Below are 21,067 nucleotides of genomic sequence, written 5' to 3' on the forward strand. Positions count from 1 at the left end.
ATAGCAGCAAACATGAGAACAAGGAGGAAAAAAAGAAGCCCGTTCCCTGCCCTGGTCGACAACCTGGCACTGGGAGAACCATTTTAGTGAAGCCAATTGTGCCTGGGCGCCTGGGTTCTTACCCACTTTGATGGAACCATGTGTTTACCCAACAAACCCCACTGGACAATGCCCCGCCTTCCTGGCAGCGCCCAGGTCTCTTTCCAACATCACAGAAGCCTTCTGGACTACATGTGAACTAGGCTATGAAGACGCATCTATCCAAACAGCGAGAGTGCTAAAGAAAAGGAGAGGTTGAAGGACTGCAGGAAAAGAGGAGGCGGAAGAGTGCTAGACTTCGCCACAGAAACAGCTGCAAAGCCGGCAGAGAGAAAACCAAAACCTTAAAGATTACCAAGGACAAGGGAGGCAGAAAAAAATCCCCACTCCGCTACAGGTCTTGCTCTCCAAAGCTCTCTTCCCCCTCCCAAGGGAGACTCCAGCTTGGAAAGGATTCACGCCCCGCCTAAACCTCACATCTTCGTTTAGAAAGAAAGACTCCACAGGCCGGGCCGGGCCGGGCCTTGAGATTACTCCTCTAGCGGAGCTTCCCAGGGCCACTTCTTCCATGCCTCTGCCATCTTGGGGCAGAGGGGGGCCCTTTCTATGGCAGCTCTTCACCACCTGCTCTAATTGAGTGCTCCCATCCCAGAAACCAGGGCCAGACTCCTCCTCCGCCTTCAGCAAGACTGTACCACCACTCCCCACCCCCGTCTGAGCCCTGGGCCCTGATCCATATTAGTTGTGTCAAGTCCTATTCTTGTTCATCTCTGCAAATGAATTTTGGGACAAAGCATTTGGGGAAGGGGTGAAGTTAAATTGGTGTCAAGCACAAGGCTGGGTTTAGTGAGGATCATGGTGAGTGAGCAAACAGGGTTTAGGGAGGAACATGGTGGGTAAGCCTTGCCAAATCAAACTGGAAAAAAGAAAACAGGGGTAAGAGAAAACAAAATCCCACATGGACCAAAAGAAAAGAGCGGCACTTACAAGTTTTTGGCCCAGCCCGGGAAAAAGGCACGTGCAGAGCAGAGGGAAAGAGAGGGGGAAATCAGGAGCCCGGCTGAAACCTTATGGAGCTATGTAATGACTGGAGCTAAGCTGCTGTGGGCACCGAGTGTTTTGATTGCAGGAGCAGGGCCACGGAGACGCCAGCCCTGCCCCTGCAATCGAAGCACTCTCCACCTTGCACCTTCTACTGAGTCAGACCACTGGGTCCACTGAAGTATTGCGCTCTCTAACAGTGGTGCTTTGGCATCTTGGCCAAAAAAAATATATCTTGAGTCTGAAGGTGGGATCTTCTGCACCCAAACCGAACTATGCACTGCATGTCTGCCCCTCCACACATACTCTGCAGTGAGCTCCTTAGAAGGATGGTGGAATATAAAGAGAGATTGGAGGAATGGAACATCAATTTAAAGACACATAAATTACAAGGCGAGTCCATCTGAGGCTGTGACAGTGACCTTGTAGGGCAGGGGTCGGCAAACTCATTAGTCAAAAGAGCCAAATATCAACAATACAACGATTGAGATTTCTTTTGAGAGCCAAATTTCTTAAACTTAAACTATATAGGTAGGTACACTGTTTATTAACTTAATAAACTTTAATTAAAGTTTTAAGTCTTAATTAAACTATAGGTACACTGAATAAAACTTGATATCATACTTAATAGTGATCTTATTTATTGATAAAAATTAAATTGTAAATCCCTGTCATTTCCCCCTCCACGTCCGTAGTCCTCGTCTGGAGGCCTGGTCTACCGCCATAAAAGCCTATTGGTAGACCTGGCCTCCGGCTGAGTCCCATTGGGAGGCCAGGTCTACCCATTGGCTTTCTTGGCAGTAGACCTGGCCTCCGGAGGCCCTTAGAAGCCAATGGGTAGACCTGGCCTCTGAAGGGGGACTTTTTCCCCTCCTCGGAGTCCAGGTCTACCGCCAAGAAAGCCAGTGGGTAGACATGGCCTCCCAATGGGACTCAGCCGGAGGCCAGGTCTACCAAAGGAAGCCCGCCCCTCCCAACAGTTGATAGGCGGGGGGGGCAGGAACCGCCGAGCCGCCCGCCCAGCAATCACACGGCTAGAGGGGAGGGGAGGCTTTAGCCTCCCAACCATTGAGGGAAAGGGGGACCCGGCCATTCTCCACGGCGGGGGGCGGGGAGAAACAGTGTGCCCGCTCGCCCGCTCTCTCGCTCTCTCTCAGGCGCGCCAGCTCCGCAGCCCAGCTGCCGGCACGAGCGGGCGCAAGAGCAGGGGCTCCGAACCAAGTTTGGAGAGCCGCATTCAGCGGGCCAAAGAGCCGCATGCGGCTCTGGAGCCGCAGTTTTGAGACCCCTGTTGTAGGGGAATAGCAAAAATGGCATTTGGTTACCAACTGCCTGGGTTAAATCTGAACCTCTCTGCAATGGAATCTGAAGTCAGCGGCAACATCTCTCTCTTGCTGGCCCATTCAACTATCTCGCCTCTAGTGCTTTTTGTTTGTTTGTTTGTTTGTTTTTTAAGCAGGGATTTTTTAACCTAATTCTGATGGGACTTATTACATTTGCTTCCCCCTTCCCACCAAAGAAGTTGGCATAAACGGAGCCCCACATCGTTTCTTCCCATGGTTAGCTTCAGAGATGCAACTTGTCTAGCCAACCCCCATCCCTTAATTTCTATGGTGGCCCTGACTTCTCAGGCACAGCCAGCTGAGGAAGGAAAAAGGCGAGGAGGATCGGGGAAAACTTCTAGGCAACCCTACTATGGAAAGGCTAAAGGGAAGGAATGCAAGGAAAGACAAGGGAAATGGGCTCTGTGTTTTGGTTCACCAGCGGCACAGCAGATGGAGAGGGAATGGAACCGCTCTCCCCCTGCAGCAGAGCCAGGAAGCCAGCAAAGGGCCGGTACTGGGAAAGGTCAGCAACACAAGAGACATAAAGCATTCTAGCGGAGCAGAAGCTTTATGTGCAAAGGAAGCAAACAGAAAATACCTAGGCATATCCTTATCAAGAAAGAGCCTGTGAAGACACAGAAAGCTTTCGTTAGTGCGGCCAGAAGCAGAACAGCCAAGGGAGAGAAGGAACAAGGAGACAGAATTCAAACAAGAAGGCACTCAAAAGCAGCCACCCAAACACCAAGCTTGCAAATGAGGGGAGGGGGGCGAGATGAGCTCCCCGCGGTGGGATCTTTGCAGCTCCGCCCAACCAAAAGCCAGACCCCTGCTCTCCGCTGGGGACGGATCACATGCCCAGCTGATGTGACGGCAGTAACTTCTCGACGGCACAAGGGGGCACCATCAGGCCTACGTACCGTGAGCACACGGAATAGAGAATTCCAGAACCCCTCTTCAAAATCGACTTCCTCCAAGTCTTTCTCACCGCGCTCATCTCATCTCATCCCGCCTGTGCCTCCCTACCAGCCCCACCACCCCTCCATTCCCACATCCATCACTCACAACCTAGTTCCCAGTTCCACCATCGCAACCATTTTGTCTTATGCCTTCAAGTGTAGGCTGGTGTTGGAAGGGCCTGCCAGTTGATTGCCTGGGCAAGTAGCAGAGTTCCGATTTTTAAAAGTGTCTAGACCTCAGGATTATAGGGATACACATGGAAAATGTGTCGATTATGCACTCTCAGGGTTCAGAAACCAGAAGGAGCATATGCAATGTTCTGCCTTGCCTAAAAAAATATATACAGACACCCTCACAAATTAGGCACCGAACAAAGAAAATGTTAATCCAATACTTAGTCCAATACAAAAACTTAATCTAATACTAGCCTAAGCAACAAAATGTTTTCTTAATTTCCCTATAGCTGTGATCTAACACCCAGCAAACACTTGCAAAATTTATGCAAAACCGGAAGCAGGCCCCCTGCCTTCTGCCACTGCCGAGAACCAGTTAGCCCCTCTGTCCTTCAAGCCAACTTTGTTTTAGAGAGAAGTGTTGCGGATCAGCATTCTTTCTGACCTAGAGGACCCCGAAGTCTGGACATTCTGCCTTTCCAGGCAAGTTCATGATTGAACCCCCCCTACCTATTGGAGCTGTGAGAAGACCTCAGGTATTTTGCAGAGATAATATTCAGAGACAAGATGGCATCCACAGCAGCTTCGTCGACTTCTGCTTTGTTTCTGATGCGCCCTGGACAGGAAGAAAAAACACAGTCAAAAATCAGGATGGTTTTTAGTTTAGAACCACAGGAAAAGAGAGGCACATTTTGGGAAGGTGGCTGTGAACCTCTTCAAAGGTCCCCTTTCCACAGGAGCAATATTTCTAATAACGATGAATCACTGTAACAAACCCACAACTCTCTTTGCACAGGGGTGTGTCCCTCCTCCCCCAGCAAGCAGGAAGAGAAGGACACCCTGGGATGTATCAACAGCAGGTCTCCCAAGAAGCTCCAGGAAAATGAGAAAGTTCTCCAAGTTGTCCTTTTTAAAGGCAAGGAGGGAAGGAACAAAGATTAAATTCCACACTGAAGAAGGTGACACAGCATAAGTCTTGTGTTCGGTTCTCGGCACCGCAATTTAAGAAGGATGTAGACAAGCTGGAACAAGTCCAGAGGAGGGCAACAAAGATGGTGAGGGGTCTGGAAACTAAGTCCTATGCGGAAAGGTTGAAGGAGCTGGGTATGTTTTGCCTGGAGAGAAGACTGAGAGGGAATATGATAACCATCTTCAAGTATTTGAAGGGCTGTCATATACAGGATGGTGCCGAATTGTTTTCTGTTGCCCCAGAAGGTTGGACGAGAACCAATGGGTTGAAATTAAATCAAAAGAGTTTCCATCTGGACATTAGGAAGAATTTTCTAACAGTTTGAGCGGTTCCTCAGCGGAACAGGCTTCCTCAGGAGGTGGTAAGCGCTCCTTCCCAGGAGGCTTTTAAGCAGAGGCTAGATGGCCATCTGTCAGCAATGCTGATTCTATGACCTTAGGCAGATCATGAGAGGGAGGGCATCTTGGCCATCTTCTGGGCATGGAGTATGGGTCACTGGGGGTGGGGGGGGAAGGTAGTTGTGAATTTCCTGCATAGTGCAGGGGGTTGGACTAGGTGATCCTGGTGGTCCCTTCCGACTCTATGATTCGATGATTCTAAGTGCTTCAGAGCTGAAGGTGAGAAAGCCCAGACTGAGCTCAGAGGAACACTGGGATAAAGCCCCAAGCGTAGGCCTGACAATATAGCCTGGTTTGACAGCCTGAGCAGACTCGGCCTTCTAGAAGACTTAGGAGTCTTTGGAGGCACTGCAGGAACACAGGTAGTAGCAGAGCAGGGGTGTCGAAGTTTTAAAACAAAAACGTACTTTTATACTTAGGGGATGGATGCTCTTAGCTCTGCCTCCCCTCTCCCCCAATCCGCCATGCCAACTCTAGAGTAGCTAGCATAAGCCATTACGCTGGGCTGACCATGCTATGGGTTAGCAGGCAGCCATATCTGTTGTCCAACCGTTCGGTTGAACGGGTTGCAGGTATCCATTGTGCAAACCTAGTTTTAAGCTAAAGCACAAAAATGAACCAAAGTCTCCCTTCCCACATATAAGAACATAAGAAAGGCCATGCCGGATCAGACCGAAGCCCATCCAGTCCAGCAGTCTGTTCACACAGTGGCCAACCAGGTGCTGGTGGAACATTTTTTTTTTAACATTATTTTGGTGAAATATCATTTTTAGAATATTGTCGAAGGCTTTCACGGTCAGAGTTCATTGGTTCTTGTAGGTTATCCGGGCTGTGTAACCGTGGTCTTGGAATTTTCTTTCCTGACGTTTCGCCAGCAACTGTGGCCAGCATCTTCAGAGGAGTAACACTGAAGGACAGTGTCTCTCAGTGTCAAGGGTGTAGGAAGAGTAATATATAGTCAGAAAGGGGTTGGATTTGAGCTGAGTATTGTCCTGCAAAAGTATTGTCCTGTAAGTATCAAGATAATGTGCTAATGTGGGTATGGTATGTTAATATGGAACCATTGTATCCTGAAGTGATCTGTTAATGTGTGTAATCCAAAGCTAATCTGTATGGCTATTGTTGAATGTTGTCTTTGTCTGGAGGTTTTTCAGGGCAGGAAGCCAAGCCTTATTCATTCTTAAACTCTCCTCTTTTCTGTTAAAGTTGTGCTGATGTTTATGAATTTCAATGGCTTCTCTCATTTTTAGGTTTGCAATTGTGTGTGCAAATGTGACAACTGTTTGCAGAGTCACGCTGTCGTAAGTGTACTGGTCAGGGAGAACCATGTAAAAGGTGGAAACTGTTCCAAGATAAATGGGAAAGGGTCCTTATAGTTAGCAAAAGAGGGCACAACCAATCAGGGACGGGACTAGAACTTACCAACCACCAGTTCCCGCACATCTTTCCAATGCAGCTCGTTGCCTTTCTCGTGGACAATAGTGACTGTGATCCTACGCTGTATTCCCTGAAGGAACAGAAGGGACAAACACACAGGGTCTCAGGCAGTGATCTTTTATATCAGCTACCACTTGGTCCTTCTAACTGGAAATGCTGAGGAATAAACCCGGGATCTTCTGCATGCGAAGCAGATGCTCTACTGCTCAGCGACAGCCCATCTGCCAAAGCTTAGCCTTTAAGACATCTTCATTCTCTTCATTCTATCTAGTATCTTTTCAAGAGCACTGGGCAGAATCATTTTAGGAACACACTGAAGAAGAGAGATTTGACTCTCGAAAGCTTACACCTCAAAAACCTTGTTAGTCTCTAAGGTGCTACTAGTCTCGAATCTAGCTGCCCTCCCAAAAACAAATTTATCCCAAATGTCAGTGGGAAAAGATGCCATGCCAGTCTCCTTGAAAGAAGCGAAAAGAGGAAGAACAATGTTTATTCTCTCAGGTTCTTCTTCTGCATGGCTCCTCTACCCACCCCCATTCTCCTGGTTCCCTCTGCATTCCCAGTTCCAGGATGTGCTGGAGTCAATGGAATTCAAGCTTGAGGCAAAGTGCAAAGACTAATAATCTAGACAATGACCATAGCAGCAGAAAAGGTCTGGCTGTCTGAATCCACCAACATTTTTTTGCTAACACAGACGGCACATGACATTTTGCCCAACCCCAATTCAAGGCCAGACTACCTGGTGAAGCAGGAAGGTCCCCTGGCAGGGCAGTCCCCCCGTGTGGTCAACAATAGCAGGAATGTACCTGCAGGAAAAGGAAGAAAGAGCAAATCCCAAATTAGAAAAGAAACATTCGCAGAGTCCTTCAGAGCAGTAACTGACGCCTCTCCTAAAGGCGTGAGGAACACTACAATGAAAACCCTACAAAATGGTACCGCATATCAAGATTTAAACCTAATCACCCCCCACCCCGCCAAATATTATGGTCAATGCTGGGTGCTATGACCTCTGGGAATAAAACAGAGGTGAGGGCTGCCTGGAGGGGGAAGGCAGACAGACCACCTTATGGCCTGACTCTGGTCTCACTTTGGATACACCGTTTGGACAATGGGGCACGGGTCCCAAAGAAGAGCACTACTCTGTGCTCTTAAATCGAAGACCTCGGGAGTCTCTACCAAGCCTGCAATTTGTATAAATTATGCTGGTTTCCACATATATTCTCTTATTTTTTGTAATTTATTCTAGTTTTGCTAATCATGGGGAAGGCCTAGGAGCTACAGAGGTCACTAAAGCACTGCCCCGGCTGATAAAAATCTTGTCTCACCACCTTCCTGACATTTTAGCAGGCATTTCCCTGGGCACAATCAAGCATGTTCTTGCAAGGATAAGAGCAGGAAACTTGTCCCGTACAATAAATAAACTCGCTAAAGTTCCGACCACACATTCAATATTTATTTCTTTATTAGCATTCCAGAGAAACCCCAGCCTCCCACTTCCCAGTCAACAGGTCAAGCATCTCTCCAGCCTGAAGAAGAAGAGGAAGAAGAGGAGAAAGAAGGAGAAGAGTTGGTTTTTATATGCCGACTTCCTCTACCATTTAAGGGAGACTCAAACCGGCTTACAATCACCTTCCCTTCCCCTCCCCACAACAGACACCCTGCGAGGTAAGTGGGGCTGAAAGTGTGTGACTGGCCCAAGGTCACCCAGCTGGTTTCATGTGTAGGAGTGGGGAAACCAACCCGGTTCACCAGATTAGACTCCGCTGCTCATATGGAGGAGTGGGGAATCAAACCTGGTTCTCCAGATCAAAGTCCACCACTCCAAACCACCGCTCTTAACCACTACACCACAGGCCATTTGGATGTAGCAACATACGCAACCAGGCAAGCCGTACTCACTCTCCGGTGGGCTCCAATTCGCTGATCTCAAACCAGACTAGAAGGTCGTATTTGGTCACGCTCTGGCCCAAGCTGGGTTTGCTCAGCGTGTTGAGCTTGGTAGCTGGGACTTGGGAGAGAAGAAGAGCCAGTTTACAAAAACAAAACACCATACCAGGGGTGGGGGGGATGAAACTGTGCTTGGATTCTCACACTATTGCTTAACAGTCAAGTCCAAACACAGTCTACAAATGCAGATATGCCTGGATTTTCAACACATGTGGTACGAAGGAAGATGAAATCCACAGCATCAGCTGCCCATCCATAGCCACCCTCCTACAAAAGAGCAGCTGTAGTTGTGCTCACAGTAGCCATGACCTCATCACAGCTGGCCTGAGCTGCTGACACTAAATCAGGAGACGGGTCAGGGATGAAAGTCCGGTGCTAAGCGGTGCAACTGAACCAAGTTATAATGAGAAGCCAGATAAGCAGAAGCTGCTGCATTTCTGGAAACTGTTTTGCAAAACAAATGCTTGCTTTGGTTTACAGTTTATGTCCCTATTGCAGCAGGGGAATTTCAGGATCCAGGGCAGTATTTTGTGGGAATTGAAGCAAAAGCTCAGAGGGGAAGCAATCCCCTCCATAGGTAAAGGTCCCCTGTGCAAGCACCGGGTTATTCCTGACCCATGGGGTGACATCACATCCCGACGTTTACAAGGCAGATTATGTTTACGGGGTCATTTGCCGTTGCCTTCCCCAGTCATCTACACATTACCCCCAGCAAGCTGGGAACTCATTTTACCAACCTCAGAAGAATGGAAGGCTGAGTCAGTCTTGAGCCGGCTATCTGAACCCGACTTCCGTCGGGATTGAACTCAGGTCGTGAGCAGAGCTTTTGACTGCAGTACTGCAGTTTACCACTCTGCACCCCTCCATAATCTCTCCTAAATGGAGTACGTAGTATCCTTCATCCAGTGCAACATCTTGACACTGAACTTCCCTCCCTCTAGCTAAGTTACCTGTATCCCTCCCCACCTGACATTCACAGGGACTTTTCAGAAATCTAACTTTGGCTTCTGCCTGAGACCCTGAGCGGCTGCTCCCAGAGTAGACCAGATGTGAACAGACGGACCCCTGGATAAGGCAGCTTCATATGCTCGTCTCTCCCCTAATTTGCAGCAAGGGAAATGTAGAATGTGACCGTATCTGATGAAAGTATCTTTGACTCTCAGAAGCTCATACCCCCAAAATCTCAGTGGTCTCTAAGGTGGTACTGGACTCGATTCTAGCTGTTCTACCACAGACCAACATGGCTGCCCTCTGAAAGTACCATGCAAGCAGCATCACTGGCCATGGCTTGGGTGGAGCAGGCCAAGCTAACAAAGAACATGACGTCATCACACTACTGGGGAGAGGAAACCTGAAACAGGGTGGCTATTTTCAGCAGCCATCCTCAATCACTTCGAGCCCCATCTTACGTTTTCAATCCCCTGGTATTTTGGGATGCCGCATCGTTTAAACTTAAATCTCCACAGCCACCGGATGCTTTGAAATCGAACAACAGGATTCTAAGAAGGTCCTGCGGGCGTCACAAAACCAAACCAGGGAGCTACTACGGAAAACAACACGGGCGGGGGGGTCTAAATTCAGCCGACCAATCCTGGCCCTTCTCAGTGGATGCAAGAGGACAGGGTTGGGCGTCTGGGGCACTCGTTCCTAGGTCTACCACAGACTGAATTCGGCTACTAACCATCTCGCTTGGGGAACCGCTCGGCCTGGCTGCTGGGGATGGGCAGAAAGAGAAATGGTGGCAGCTGGTCGGCCCCGTCCTGGAAGGCAGCCACAGCAGAGGACGCAAGCACATTGGCATGCTCGGAGAAGGCATCCAGCACATGCACGTTTACATAGCCAGACATGAGATACCTAATCAACTCTATTTTTCTCTCATGGTCTGAAAAGGCAGTGGCAAAAGATGAGGAGAAGATGGGGGAGGCAAAGAGAAAGGATGAGGCAAGCAGGCATTGGCAAGGCAGAGGGGGAACAGAAAAAGACAGACATGAGAGATGGCGGTGGGGAGGGAACGGGGGGGGGGATAAAAACAGAAGATGTCAACATGCACAGAAAAAAACAAAGGACTGTTGCAACAAAACTGGTTCAATGAATATTAAGTGGGAATGAAGCAAAGAGTTTTATAAAGTGTAATGGGGGTCCTGCAGGCTGCCGAAGTAGACTGAGTGACGTGCTGGGAACAGGGAGAAGCAAATCGCATATTTCCTTTGAGCACCTGAAGGGGGACCATCCTGACTTTTAAATATCCAATTGCCCGGTCCCCTGGGGTAAGTTACTTCCAGGTGACTAGGAAACAGGCCTATGGCAAAGTTGGGTTTCATTTCCTACTAGGACCAAACAACATGGGTACGTGGGCCAGAAGGCTACCAATTGGCTTTGCAAGCTAGTAACTCTTGAATCTCTCAAACTGGGACAAGCTCAGGAAAGTGGTTTCGCTTTTTTGATGAATTGGCAGGGACAGCAAAGATATCCAGGCGGCCTACGTTTTATGTAAGCAATCAGGGCATTGATAGCAAAATATTTCTCTTACCTGGCTTAGAAAGTGGCATGGGTGGGGGGAAGGACCGCCGGGACGGCTGAGGGGGGCTGCAGAGAAAGGAAGCAGTTAATCCTCTGGGTGTATTTCCTTTCATTTTTAAGGCAATCTGAAGCAGCTGACTGAAGGAAACTCAATGTTCAGCCCAGTGACAAAACTGCATCTCCCACCCCCCAGAATTCGCAGACACCACAGCGCTGTACCGCCTCGGCCTAGAACTATGGTGGCTGCAGATATGCCTCTCTTGACTGGCCTCCTCATTCTAGAAGAACAAGAATTGTGCACAATGACATCAGAGCAGTGTTAAACACAGGATGGCAGTATAGTGGCTGTCTTTGACCACTCAGCGTTAAAAGACTCAGTAGCCCTCTGAGGCTGTAAGGAAGAGAATGGGAATTCTGTACAGCAGCCGCTGGCGGGACATTTTTATTCCTTCCAGCCAGATAAAGTGAAGTGCACATTCAGGTACCTGTTGAGATCTTGTCCCTGCAGATGGAGCGGATGATGCTGATAATGTCCGAAGACTTCAAATACGATAGGCTTTGTCTTGATGTATTCCACAAAGGATTCTGTCACTTCCACAGAAATCTATCGGAGGAGACAATGAACTTCATAATGAGGCAGGCATACAAGCTAAAGTGCCTGAGGTCGACCAAGAACACCAGCTGGTATTTCTTGCCCGGCCCTGGAAGTCTGAACTCCATCTTCATTATGTACACCCACCAGCCACTTTCTTAAACACCACACGTCAAAGCTAAGCTTATTCCCACATTTCAAGAACAAGCACTGTCTTAGGACGATGTTGCGATTTACTTGAGCCACAAGGCTTCACTTACATTCTGGACATGGTAGAAACCAAGCGGCGTCCCTCGGCCATTGTTTTTGAGAGGTTCGGTGGAGAAAGCCTCGTCATGTCGATGCAGAAAGCTGGCATAAACAGCACAAACCCAGATTAATCCAAGCTGCTCTGCCACCAATTCCATCTGCATCAGAAGGCTGCCTCTGTCCTGCCACTGTGCTTTAAAGTGGCAAGTTTATGTCCATCCTGCCTTTCTTCAGGAAGCGTTTAAGGGGCCATAAGGAGGGCTTCCCAGAGGTTTCCCATCCAGACACTGACCGGCATTGTTCCATCACGTTTGCCGCATCGTGTGTCCTCAAACCAAACCATGGGACTACACAGCTATCCACAGGACATTGATGCATAAAGCTGGAAGGGATCCCAGGGGTCATCTAGTCCAACCTCCTGCACAATGCAGGAAATTCACTGCTACCTCACCGCTTCCCTATGCCCAGAGGAAGGCAAAAGCCTCCATGATCCCTGGGCCAATCTGGCCTGGAAGAAAATCCTTCCTGGCCCTAAAGTGGCGATCGGCATTGCCTTGGGCGTGTAAGAAAGGGCCACGAGAGCCAAGCATGGGTCTGTCCTTTCCTGCCCTCCCTCCCTCTCACGATCTGTACCTGGGAGTGTTTCGTAAACTTATCGCAGGATTCCTCGGCATAAAGGCTGCTCCAAAAGGTCACCTGCCCGCCCATTACCAACCTTCCTCAGGTAAGTAAGTGCGACCAGAGGGGAGCGTAGGGTGCCTTCGGTTCAGGGAAAGAGACAGTGACACTCAAGAGGTCTGGCCAGTGCGCCACATGAGCCAACAAAACAGACATGTAGCAACCCTGCTCAGCGGCCAGTGTGAAAAAGGTGCCCTGAGGGAGACAACAGCTGCTCCAAGGCATCAGAAATCTCAGTCAGGTCTTCCCCTTCCACACTCCCAACACAGACCTTCCCCTCCTATGTAACTTTGCTGGGTTCAGCATTTTTATTGAGCCAGCTAGTACAGAAAGTGCTTTATCATTTTACTCCTATTTCTTGTTCTGCGGGAGACCAGGACAGCTCCCAAGACTCTAGCCCAGTGGTGTCAAACATATGGCCCGGGGGCCAAATCTGGGCCCTTGAGAGCTCTTATCCGACCCACAAGGCAGCCGTCCCCCTAGTCCCGATCTGGGCTGGCAAGGCAAGGCCCAGCCCGACCAAGTGACATTTATGTCATATCCGGCCCTCGTAACAAATGAGTATTGACACCCCTGCTCTAACCCACAGACAAGGCTTATGACTGAGGGCAGGGACTCACTTGAACTGGCAAAATATATCTGCGTATTCTGGGAGGATTCCGCTGGCTTGCAGTACGGTCACACGGAAAGTAAACACGCTGCCCAGCTTCAGGTGGTCGCCCACCTCTTCCGTAAAGCCTTCCATGGCCATCTTGCCATCCAGCAAAGAGCCGGACTTCAGGTCTGAAAGAGACGTTCGCTCCATGAGATGCTATGAGCCTTCCAGGGCCTCGGTCCATTCTTATTCCTCTTCTGAATGCCTCAAGACTCCACCCAAGATGCTGCCGCACCAAGCCACATTACTTGTGTTTGGAAGCTCTCTTTTAGTGCTTTCAGTTCAAAGACACCACCACCACCTTTCACAGTTCAGCCCAAATGCTGGTTTTTCAACAGAGGACTGACAATCATTTAATAACACATAGTTTTAAGCAGTTGTTCAGAAGAAGTGGGATCCAGTAATATACCTTGCAGCTCTAGCTTTGCAACAATAGCTATCCTATAAATTTAAGCAGCAAAGGGGGAGGTTTACACATAACAAAGATGCCAAATTTGGCCTCCGGTCTAGTGGGATTCGTAAACGGCTGATTGAAAACCTTTCCCCATTGAAGATCTTTCCTCCTCTTCTTCAAATCATCCCTCCCAGAACCATCAACTTTTATTATTTTAACTTAACCTTGATTTTTATTCAGAACTGATATTGTATCGAAATAAAAATTTTATTGACTGATTGACGTTAGAAAGACAAGGGTGGCTGGGTGAAGAGCCAAAAACCACACTGAATACATTCCCATAGTTCCCCCGTTACATACATCTGTTTACCATAAAAGTTTTTAAAAATGATGTTTGGGCCCTGCCGCATTCTTTATATAAACTGGGATTGCAAAAGGCTAGTACAGATAGCTGTGTACAAACCGCCAGTATCAAGACAACACACAGGTCAGTGTCTCTCGTCTAGCCACCTCTTTGTCCAATTATGCAATCTTCAATCCTTCCTAAAAGAATCAGAAGCAATCGTCCATTTGGCCTTCTTCAGGGCCCCAGCAACTGTGCATATTGTGTGCTTACCCAGATCATTCATTCTGTTGATTTCTTCAGGAGGGGTGATGACCTCTGAACTTTGACCCTGCCCTTCCACAATTCTCAGTTCCTCCAAGGACAAGCCAGAACGGGTCATGGCAACCGATGAAAAATCGGTCTGAGAAAACAAAGGAGAGGGATGCATAAGTTACCCTTGTTAGTCTGGTACATTTTTGGCCCCAAATTGGCCCAGTTGCAGCCTCCATGTTTGAACAAAATGGATTCCAGACCCTGTCTATGTGTACTTTGCCATCAGAAATCCTGACTTTTGCTGAGACCCTTCTGCCTCCCCCACCATGGTGTAAAGGATATTAGCGCGCCCCCAACACAAAGAAAAAAATCAAGACAACCTGACTAAAGTACTCCTCATTCAATTACAGAGTAGGTTACCTTGTTAAAATACTCATTGTCAAATGAGATCTTGGCTGTGCCAGACTGCCGAACACCGGATCCATAATCTGGGGCTTCTTCATCCGCTATGAAACAGATAAAGACCACAGTTACTTTTTCAAGCGCTGCAGTAGATTCCAGACACAGCCTCTCACCCGCAGGGGTGCAGCACCTTACCAGCGATAGCTTGGACGGCCACTCGCAGAAACCCACGCACTTCCCCTTTCTCGCTGACCACTGCCACTCTGTGGATGAGCGGGACAGGGTACAGAAGATTGCTCAGGTAGACAAACGCCCTGGGAGATTACAGAAAGGTGGAAAGAGATCTGTATTTAACTAGCTAAATGAGAAAGACCCATTTCTTGCTTCAACCCACTTATGATGCGCCACAACAGTGAGCTCCCTGCTTTTTTCCCTCTGGCCAGTACAACGCACAGCGGAGATTTGCATGTACGCATGAAAGCCAGCCACCCAAACGGTTGCAAACTAAACGTCGAGATGTTGGTTTATCAAAGACGACTGCAGAAATGTGTGAACATCTTTAAAACACATACAGCAAGCCACTAGCAATTTAAAAAAAGAGACCTACAGTCTATGGTACAGGACAACAGGAGCCTTTTAAAAAATCTTTCCAGTGCATTGTGAAAGTCATGGCGGGTAAGCTAAGAAAGATAAGGCTTTCTTCACAATGCATTTTGAATGGAGAAAGCAACTTTCAGAGGGTAATTCTGCTTGGAACGAAATTATTTTCCCCCTCCTCGTATATTTCAGCTAAAATAAAGCCCTCTGCAATGGCCCAGCAAGGAATTACAAGCTGTGCTGTACATCTATAGGAAGGCTGCATAGTGGAATTTTTGCAGTACACAGCTTGCAATGGTATGGAGGACACACAACTCAACTAACAATTACACTGATGTACACCTGAACGTCTCCAACACGAGATGAATTAGCCTCCATGGCAGAAAAAGCAACATGTGAACTGGCCCTTCAATTAATGCTTTTCCCCTATTGTAATCCACAGGGAACATTATCAATTCAGCAGTAGAAATCCTCCTTTGCATGCAAAAGGTCCTCAGTTCAATCCTCCGCGTCTCCAGCATAGCGCCAGGGACGGCAGCTCTCTCCCACAAAAACCTTGGAGAACTGCTGCCAGTCAGCCTAGAAAAGACTGAGCTAGAGGGACCAATGAACTGGCTCAGAGTAAGGAAGCTTCCTATATGGAATCACTGGAATTGAACTGATGGCCTCTTGCATTCAAAGCGTGCTCTTCTACTGCTGTGGTTCAGTCCCAGGCAGCTTTTCAAGAGCTGGCTCGTTTCTCTTTTATGCCACAAACGGCATCATTTATGGACAGGCAAGCTGGAGGAGGGGGAACACACACACTGCAGAATAGTCACTTTCCAGGGCTTAGTACATTCTATTCATTAGCCAGCCACCCTAGATGGAGATTCCTGAAATGAAGAAAAAAGGCAGGCAAACGAAAAACGCAAGCTCAAGTGATTAACACAAAATATATGTAGACTAATATGTAAATGTCAACACAATGGCAGTACAAAAAAAGAGAGATTAATAAAAGCAATAGCAGCTGCAAAATGAAACATGGACAGAAACGGGTGTAACTCAACACTGGAATAAATCGACTGGGATCTATCTCCATTTCCAGTCTGCTCCAAGGAAGAGAGAATGCTAATTACACCGGACGGAAAAGCCAAGATGCAAAAGGACGAGACTTTCATTTAACCAAGGGGATATACTTTTCCTCCTGGTAGAATCATCAGACTGCACCAGGTCATAAATTCAAAGTAATTATTGCCACTAAAAGGATATACAATACAGGACTGAACAGCTCGATTCGAGTCCAGCAGCACCTTAGAGACTAACAAGATTTTTGGTGTATGAGCTTTCGAGAGTCAAAGCACCCTTCAGCAGGTGAAGGGAGCTTTGCTCTTGAATGCTTCACCCCAAAAAACCTTGTCGGTCTCTAAGGTGTTACTGGACTAGCTGTTCTGTTGCAGACCAACATGGCTACCCTCTGAAAGAATGCAGGACGAATCGGGCTCATCCTGGGAAAGAGGCATAAGCCAACCCTTCCTTCCCATTTTTATCCCAGCCTTTTATCTGCACCCAGGCAGAAAGTCTCATAACCTAAGACAATCTCCCCCGAATTTTTGATACCCAGGGCTTGTTTCTCAACACACGCTTCACCTCGTACCCTCGAGAAGATACAAGTGCATTGTCTTGATCAGCTTCCAGCAAAACAGTCCATAAGAACATAAGAAAAGCCCTGCTGGATCAGACCAAGGCCCATCAAGTCCAGCAGTCTGCTCACACAGTGGCCAACCAGGTGCCTCTAGGAAGCCCACAAGCAAGACGACTGCAGCAGCATTCTCCTGCATGTGCTCCAAAGCACCTAAGATAATAGGCATGCTCCTCTGATCATGGAGAGAATAGGTATGCATCATGACTAGTATCCATTTTAACTAGTAGCCATGAATACCCCTCTCCTCCATGAACATGCCCACTCCCCTCTTAAAGTCTTCCAAGTTGGCAGCCATCACCACATCCTGGGGTTCCACAATTTAACTATGTGTTGGGTGAAGAAATACTTCCTTTTATCAGTTTTGAATCTCTCACCAGCTTCAGCAGATGACCCAGCGTTCTGGTATTATGAGAGAGGGAGAACAGTTTCTCCCTGTCCACTCTCTCCAAACCCTGCATAATTCTATACACCTCTGTCATGTCTCCCCTTAACCACCTTCTTTCCAAGTCGTAACTTCTCCTTACAAGTGTGGAGTAACTGTCAATCATGCTGACCTGGAAACCGCTTCCCCCCCTTCCCTTTGCCCAGTCTGTTCAGGCCTCAGGGATGGGCTTCTGTTTTATGGGTGGTGGGATACTTTGGGGCATCCCCTACATCTCTGTCAGCTCAGCTACAACACCCACTCTGTCAAGGAGACTGGTTTCAAGGCAACTTCTTGGAAGAATGTCATGGCCTAGGGATGGGGAAATCAGTGAAGTGGGAGGTGTCTGGGAATCACTGGCCTAAGGCCTCCTGGAAAGGCCATATTAAAAGACGGTGCTCCAACAGTGATTGGCCACGTGCAGAGAAGCCAACCCCATCTCAGGGCAAACCCTGGCCGTTTAACCCAGCAGCAGACTGGAAAGGGAGGGGGGGTAGGAGCAATATTAGCAGAAAGATTGGTGAGGTAAAAAATGGCATATTCACAAAAGAAAACTAAAAATGAAATTGACTGTGAAATTTATATCCAACGTGGATGGCAACAAAACTTTGAATGGTCAGGGAGGGTTTCCGCCTCCTCCTTTTTGATAAACGCAACATCGGTTCGGGAAGTTTGAGAAAACGGCCAACTTTTGCCCGCCTCCCCTTCAGATCGTTACCCAGAGAAAGCTTCGCAGGCTCGAATAACACCCCAGCACGCCAAAAAGAAAGGGCCAGAGGGGCTAGTTCTGCCGCTGCATGTCAAGCCACGAGGTGGCAACCGCGCACAAATTAAAGCACGTACGCACCAGCTGCAAGGAGCCATGGGTAAGCCGGGTCCCCGCTGCCTCCAGAGCTCTTTACGCTAAAACAGGATTTTAGAATAAAGCCTCGGAGAACAGGCCAGGCGCTCGCCGGCCCCTCCCCCCCCACCCATGAGTTCCATGAAGCAGCAATGGGGCGGGGGGGGGGCTGCGGCTGGGCAGAAGGCACTCGACTTTATCCATCCCTCGGCTGACCCTGAAAGCTAACGGAGGCCCCTCTGGGCTAGGCAGCCTCTCTGCTTAATTCTCAGAGTGAAAGAGACATCCATCCGTTCTGCCATCACAGCACGCTGCAGAAATTAAACAAGCATGCGTGTAGACTGGCTTTTCTTTCTTTTGGCACACAAAGAACTAGATTATCAAGAAGGCCAATTTTTTTTGGGGGGGGGCAAGGAATGGAAAGCACAAGGGAGGGAAAAACCTACAGGTCCCACAGTACCCTAAGCTGGGTCTGCTTCATATGCAAAAAGTGCAAACTGTGGGACATCCATAAATTTTAAGTGAATTAGGTCAACTTGCACAATTTATTTTGCTTCCGCTAATCAGGAGAAGCTGCTACAACCCAGGACTGAAGCTTCACACTTCTAACTACTGGACCTCCTGCTCTGATTTTGGAGGACTTCGCCAGTCGGAGTAAATGTAACTTCCAGCTCATCAGAACAGTCCAGAATCCAATGCATTTATTTACCATATTTCTGTACCTCTTTTCAATGATTAATTTACAAAGTGTCACATAACGACAACAAAAATCCTTTTTGTAAAAAAAAAAAAAAAAAGAAAAGGTAAAGGTCCCCTGTGCAAGCACCAGGTCATTCCTGACCCATGGGGTGATGTCACATTCCGACGTTTCCTAAGCAGACTTTGTTTATGGGGTGGTCTGCCAGTGCCTTCCCCAGTCATCTTCCCTTTACCCCCAGCAAGCTGGGTATTCATTTTACCGACCTCGGAAGGATGGAAGGCTGAGTCAACCTTGAGCTGGCTTCCTGAAACCAACTTCCGTTGGGATCGAATTCAGGTTGTGAGCAGAGCTTGGACTGCAGTACTGCAGCTTACCACTCTGCGCCACAGAAATTTAGAAAAGATCTAATCTGGAAATTATAATGGCAAGAATGAGCGTAGTCAAATCCCTGCAAGTTCAGCAGTGTACATAGCCAGGAAATCAGTCTAAGCTAGGGGGCTGGGGGAGGGCAGTACATTTTGGGCCATACCTACTATCTGGGGTGCCAGTAGCAAAACTGGGTCCAAGAGTACCCCACAAGCTACAAACCTGATCCTGTGGGGAGTGGGGGGCATGCTTTCTCATCCCCAGGAGACATTTCACTGACCAATCAAAGGCTCCTGAATTCTCCACCATCACCACCTCTGCTGGAACATCTACAAGAGAGTCAGTGTTGTATAGTGGTTAAGAGCAGAGTTTGAAGCGGTGGAGTCTGATCTGGAGAACCGGGTTTGATTCCCCACTCCTCCACATGAGCAGCGGAGGCTACTCTGGTGATTTGGATTTGTTTCCTCACTCCTACACACGAAGCCAGCTGGGGTGACCTTGGGCAAGTTACAGTTCTCTTAGAGCCCTCTCAGCCCCACCCACCTCACAGGGTGTCTGTTGTAGGGAGGGGAAGGGAAGGTGATTGTAAGCCGGTTTGAGTCTCCCTTAAGTGGTAGAGAAAGTCGGCATATAAAAACCAACTCTTCTTCTACGCTCATGACATGTAATTGTGGAAGTGCAGAAACACGCAGCCTAGTCTGGGCCCAAAGGGACCCAGCGTGCTTTAATCGGTCAAGTACCACATGCTTTTGTATGGCAGCCTCTCGCCCATGGCTCGACTCAGACAACATTACCCGTCGCTGCCAGGCAATGCGATGGTTGAGCGGCCCGTGGCAAGAGCTAGCCCCTGTGGCTCCTCCTCACAGTTAACCTCACCAACCTTCCCACTAAAATGAACCAAGGGGACCGGTCGTAAAACGGGTCCTGCCCATCATTGAAGAGATCCGATCCCTCCTCAGTCCCAGCATCGGAGCCGGTATCGTCCACAAAGGCCTCGTCGTCAAAGTCCTCCATCTCATCCTGCTGCTCGTCGGCCAGCTCGGTGATGTCGGAATCAGCCGTGGAGAAAGTGGGGGAGGGCGTGCGGTCAGCCAGGCGCTCGTTCACGCAGCCGTGGAAAATGGGGGAGCTAGACACAGCGGTTAACGGAACACTTTGATTAAAAGAGCAAGGGAGGAGAAAGAAGGCAAGAGGAGAGCTGCGTGCCACAATGGAAGTTGGCTGCTGGGCCCAACTCAGAGCACAACAGAATCTGTTTGCAAGCAAAAGCCTTGGAGGATTTGGAGGGGAGGGGTCAGGGGAGAGAAGAGAGGAAAAACAGGAGACGGTGTGGGGAAAGGGAGGACGACTTCAGTTGAGAGGGCAGCAAAGGAAACACCCAAACGCAAGGCCCTTGTATGCCAATACAGAGTTATCTTCAGAGCATTGTAATAAGCTTATTCCCCGAGGCTAGCCACAACTGAAAATGGCGCAAAGTTCTGAATTACATTACAACCACTATGCACATTATGTAGACCTGGAGCACCTTAAATGCAGGTGGGGAGGGGGATATTTTTGTAATGCTATCCACATCATGCTCCCTTCACAGGCTTGCCATTTGCCTGCTGGCTGAAGGCAAGCCCTCCCATAACTTTAGGAGGGGGAACAAAAAAATGGGGGGGGGGGAATGAAATCAATTGTGATTCCCTAGGAATTTTCCCTAGTCTCTATGGTACTTGCAGTAAAGATCACTGGAAATTCCTAGAGCATCACCCAGAAGTAACATAACATGTTCTTGAAATTCTACCCAGGCCTTGCCCCCTCAAATCTCCCAGCATTTGCCAGCACAGGGCTAAGAATCCTATCCCTTCACATAGAAAACTAGAAGGGCTACACTCAGCTGCTGTGTCTCAGCAATACATATTAGTTTTACATGCAGTGTTTTTTAAAAATGTGGGCATACATTGAAAACAATGATCCATCCTTCCCATCTACTTGAAGTATTAAGTGATACACTCCAAAATCCTACCTCCCCCACCCCCCGCATCCCACTTGACATGCAGGTTCTGGTCTGAAGAAAGTACCTGCAAACTCATCAGTAAGAGAC

The 21,067-nt window shown here is 48.4% G+C and overlaps 1 protein-coding gene across 9 annotated transcripts in view; it reads right to left on the minus strand.

The window, feature by feature from the left end:
* Positions 1-21,067, minus strand: part of KIF1B (kinesin family member 1B) — a 111,924-nt gene that overhangs the window by 8,553 nt on the left and 82,304 nt on the right. For 3 of the 9 annotated variants that reach the window (XM_056865619.1, XM_056865617.1, XM_056865615.1), the window contains 13 exons: positions 19,862-20,110; positions 14,571-14,689; positions 14,394-14,479; positions 13,992-14,121; positions 12,947-13,109; positions 11,660-11,750; positions 11,293-11,411; positions 10,818-10,873; positions 8,240-8,348; positions 7,080-7,146; positions 6,326-6,410; positions 4,046-4,151; positions 3,004-3,030 (listed from right to left, as the gene is read on the minus strand). In XM_056865619.1, coding sequence (XP_056721597.1) covers positions 3,004-3,030; positions 4,046-4,151; positions 6,326-6,410; positions 7,080-7,146; positions 8,240-8,348; positions 10,818-10,873; positions 11,293-11,411; positions 11,660-11,750; positions 12,947-13,109; positions 13,992-14,121; positions 14,394-14,479; positions 14,571-14,689; positions 19,862-20,110 — 1,407 coding nt within the window. The remainder of the gene's footprint in view (positions 1-3,003; positions 3,031-4,045; positions 4,152-6,325; positions 6,411-7,079; positions 7,147-8,239; positions 8,349-10,817; positions 10,874-11,292; positions 11,412-11,659; positions 11,751-12,946; positions 13,110-13,991; positions 14,122-14,393; positions 14,480-14,570; positions 14,690-19,861; positions 20,111-21,067) is intronic. The other 6 variants (XM_056865621.1, XM_056865618.1, XM_056865616.1 and 3 more) reach the window with 3 other exon arrangements.

This window comes from Euleptes europaea, chromosome 19, assembly GCF_029931775.1.
Source record: "Euleptes europaea isolate rEulEur1 chromosome 19, rEulEur1.hap1, whole genome shotgun sequence".
Lineage (NCBI taxonomy): Eukaryota > Metazoa > Chordata > Lepidosauria > Squamata > Sphaerodactylidae > Euleptes > Euleptes europaea.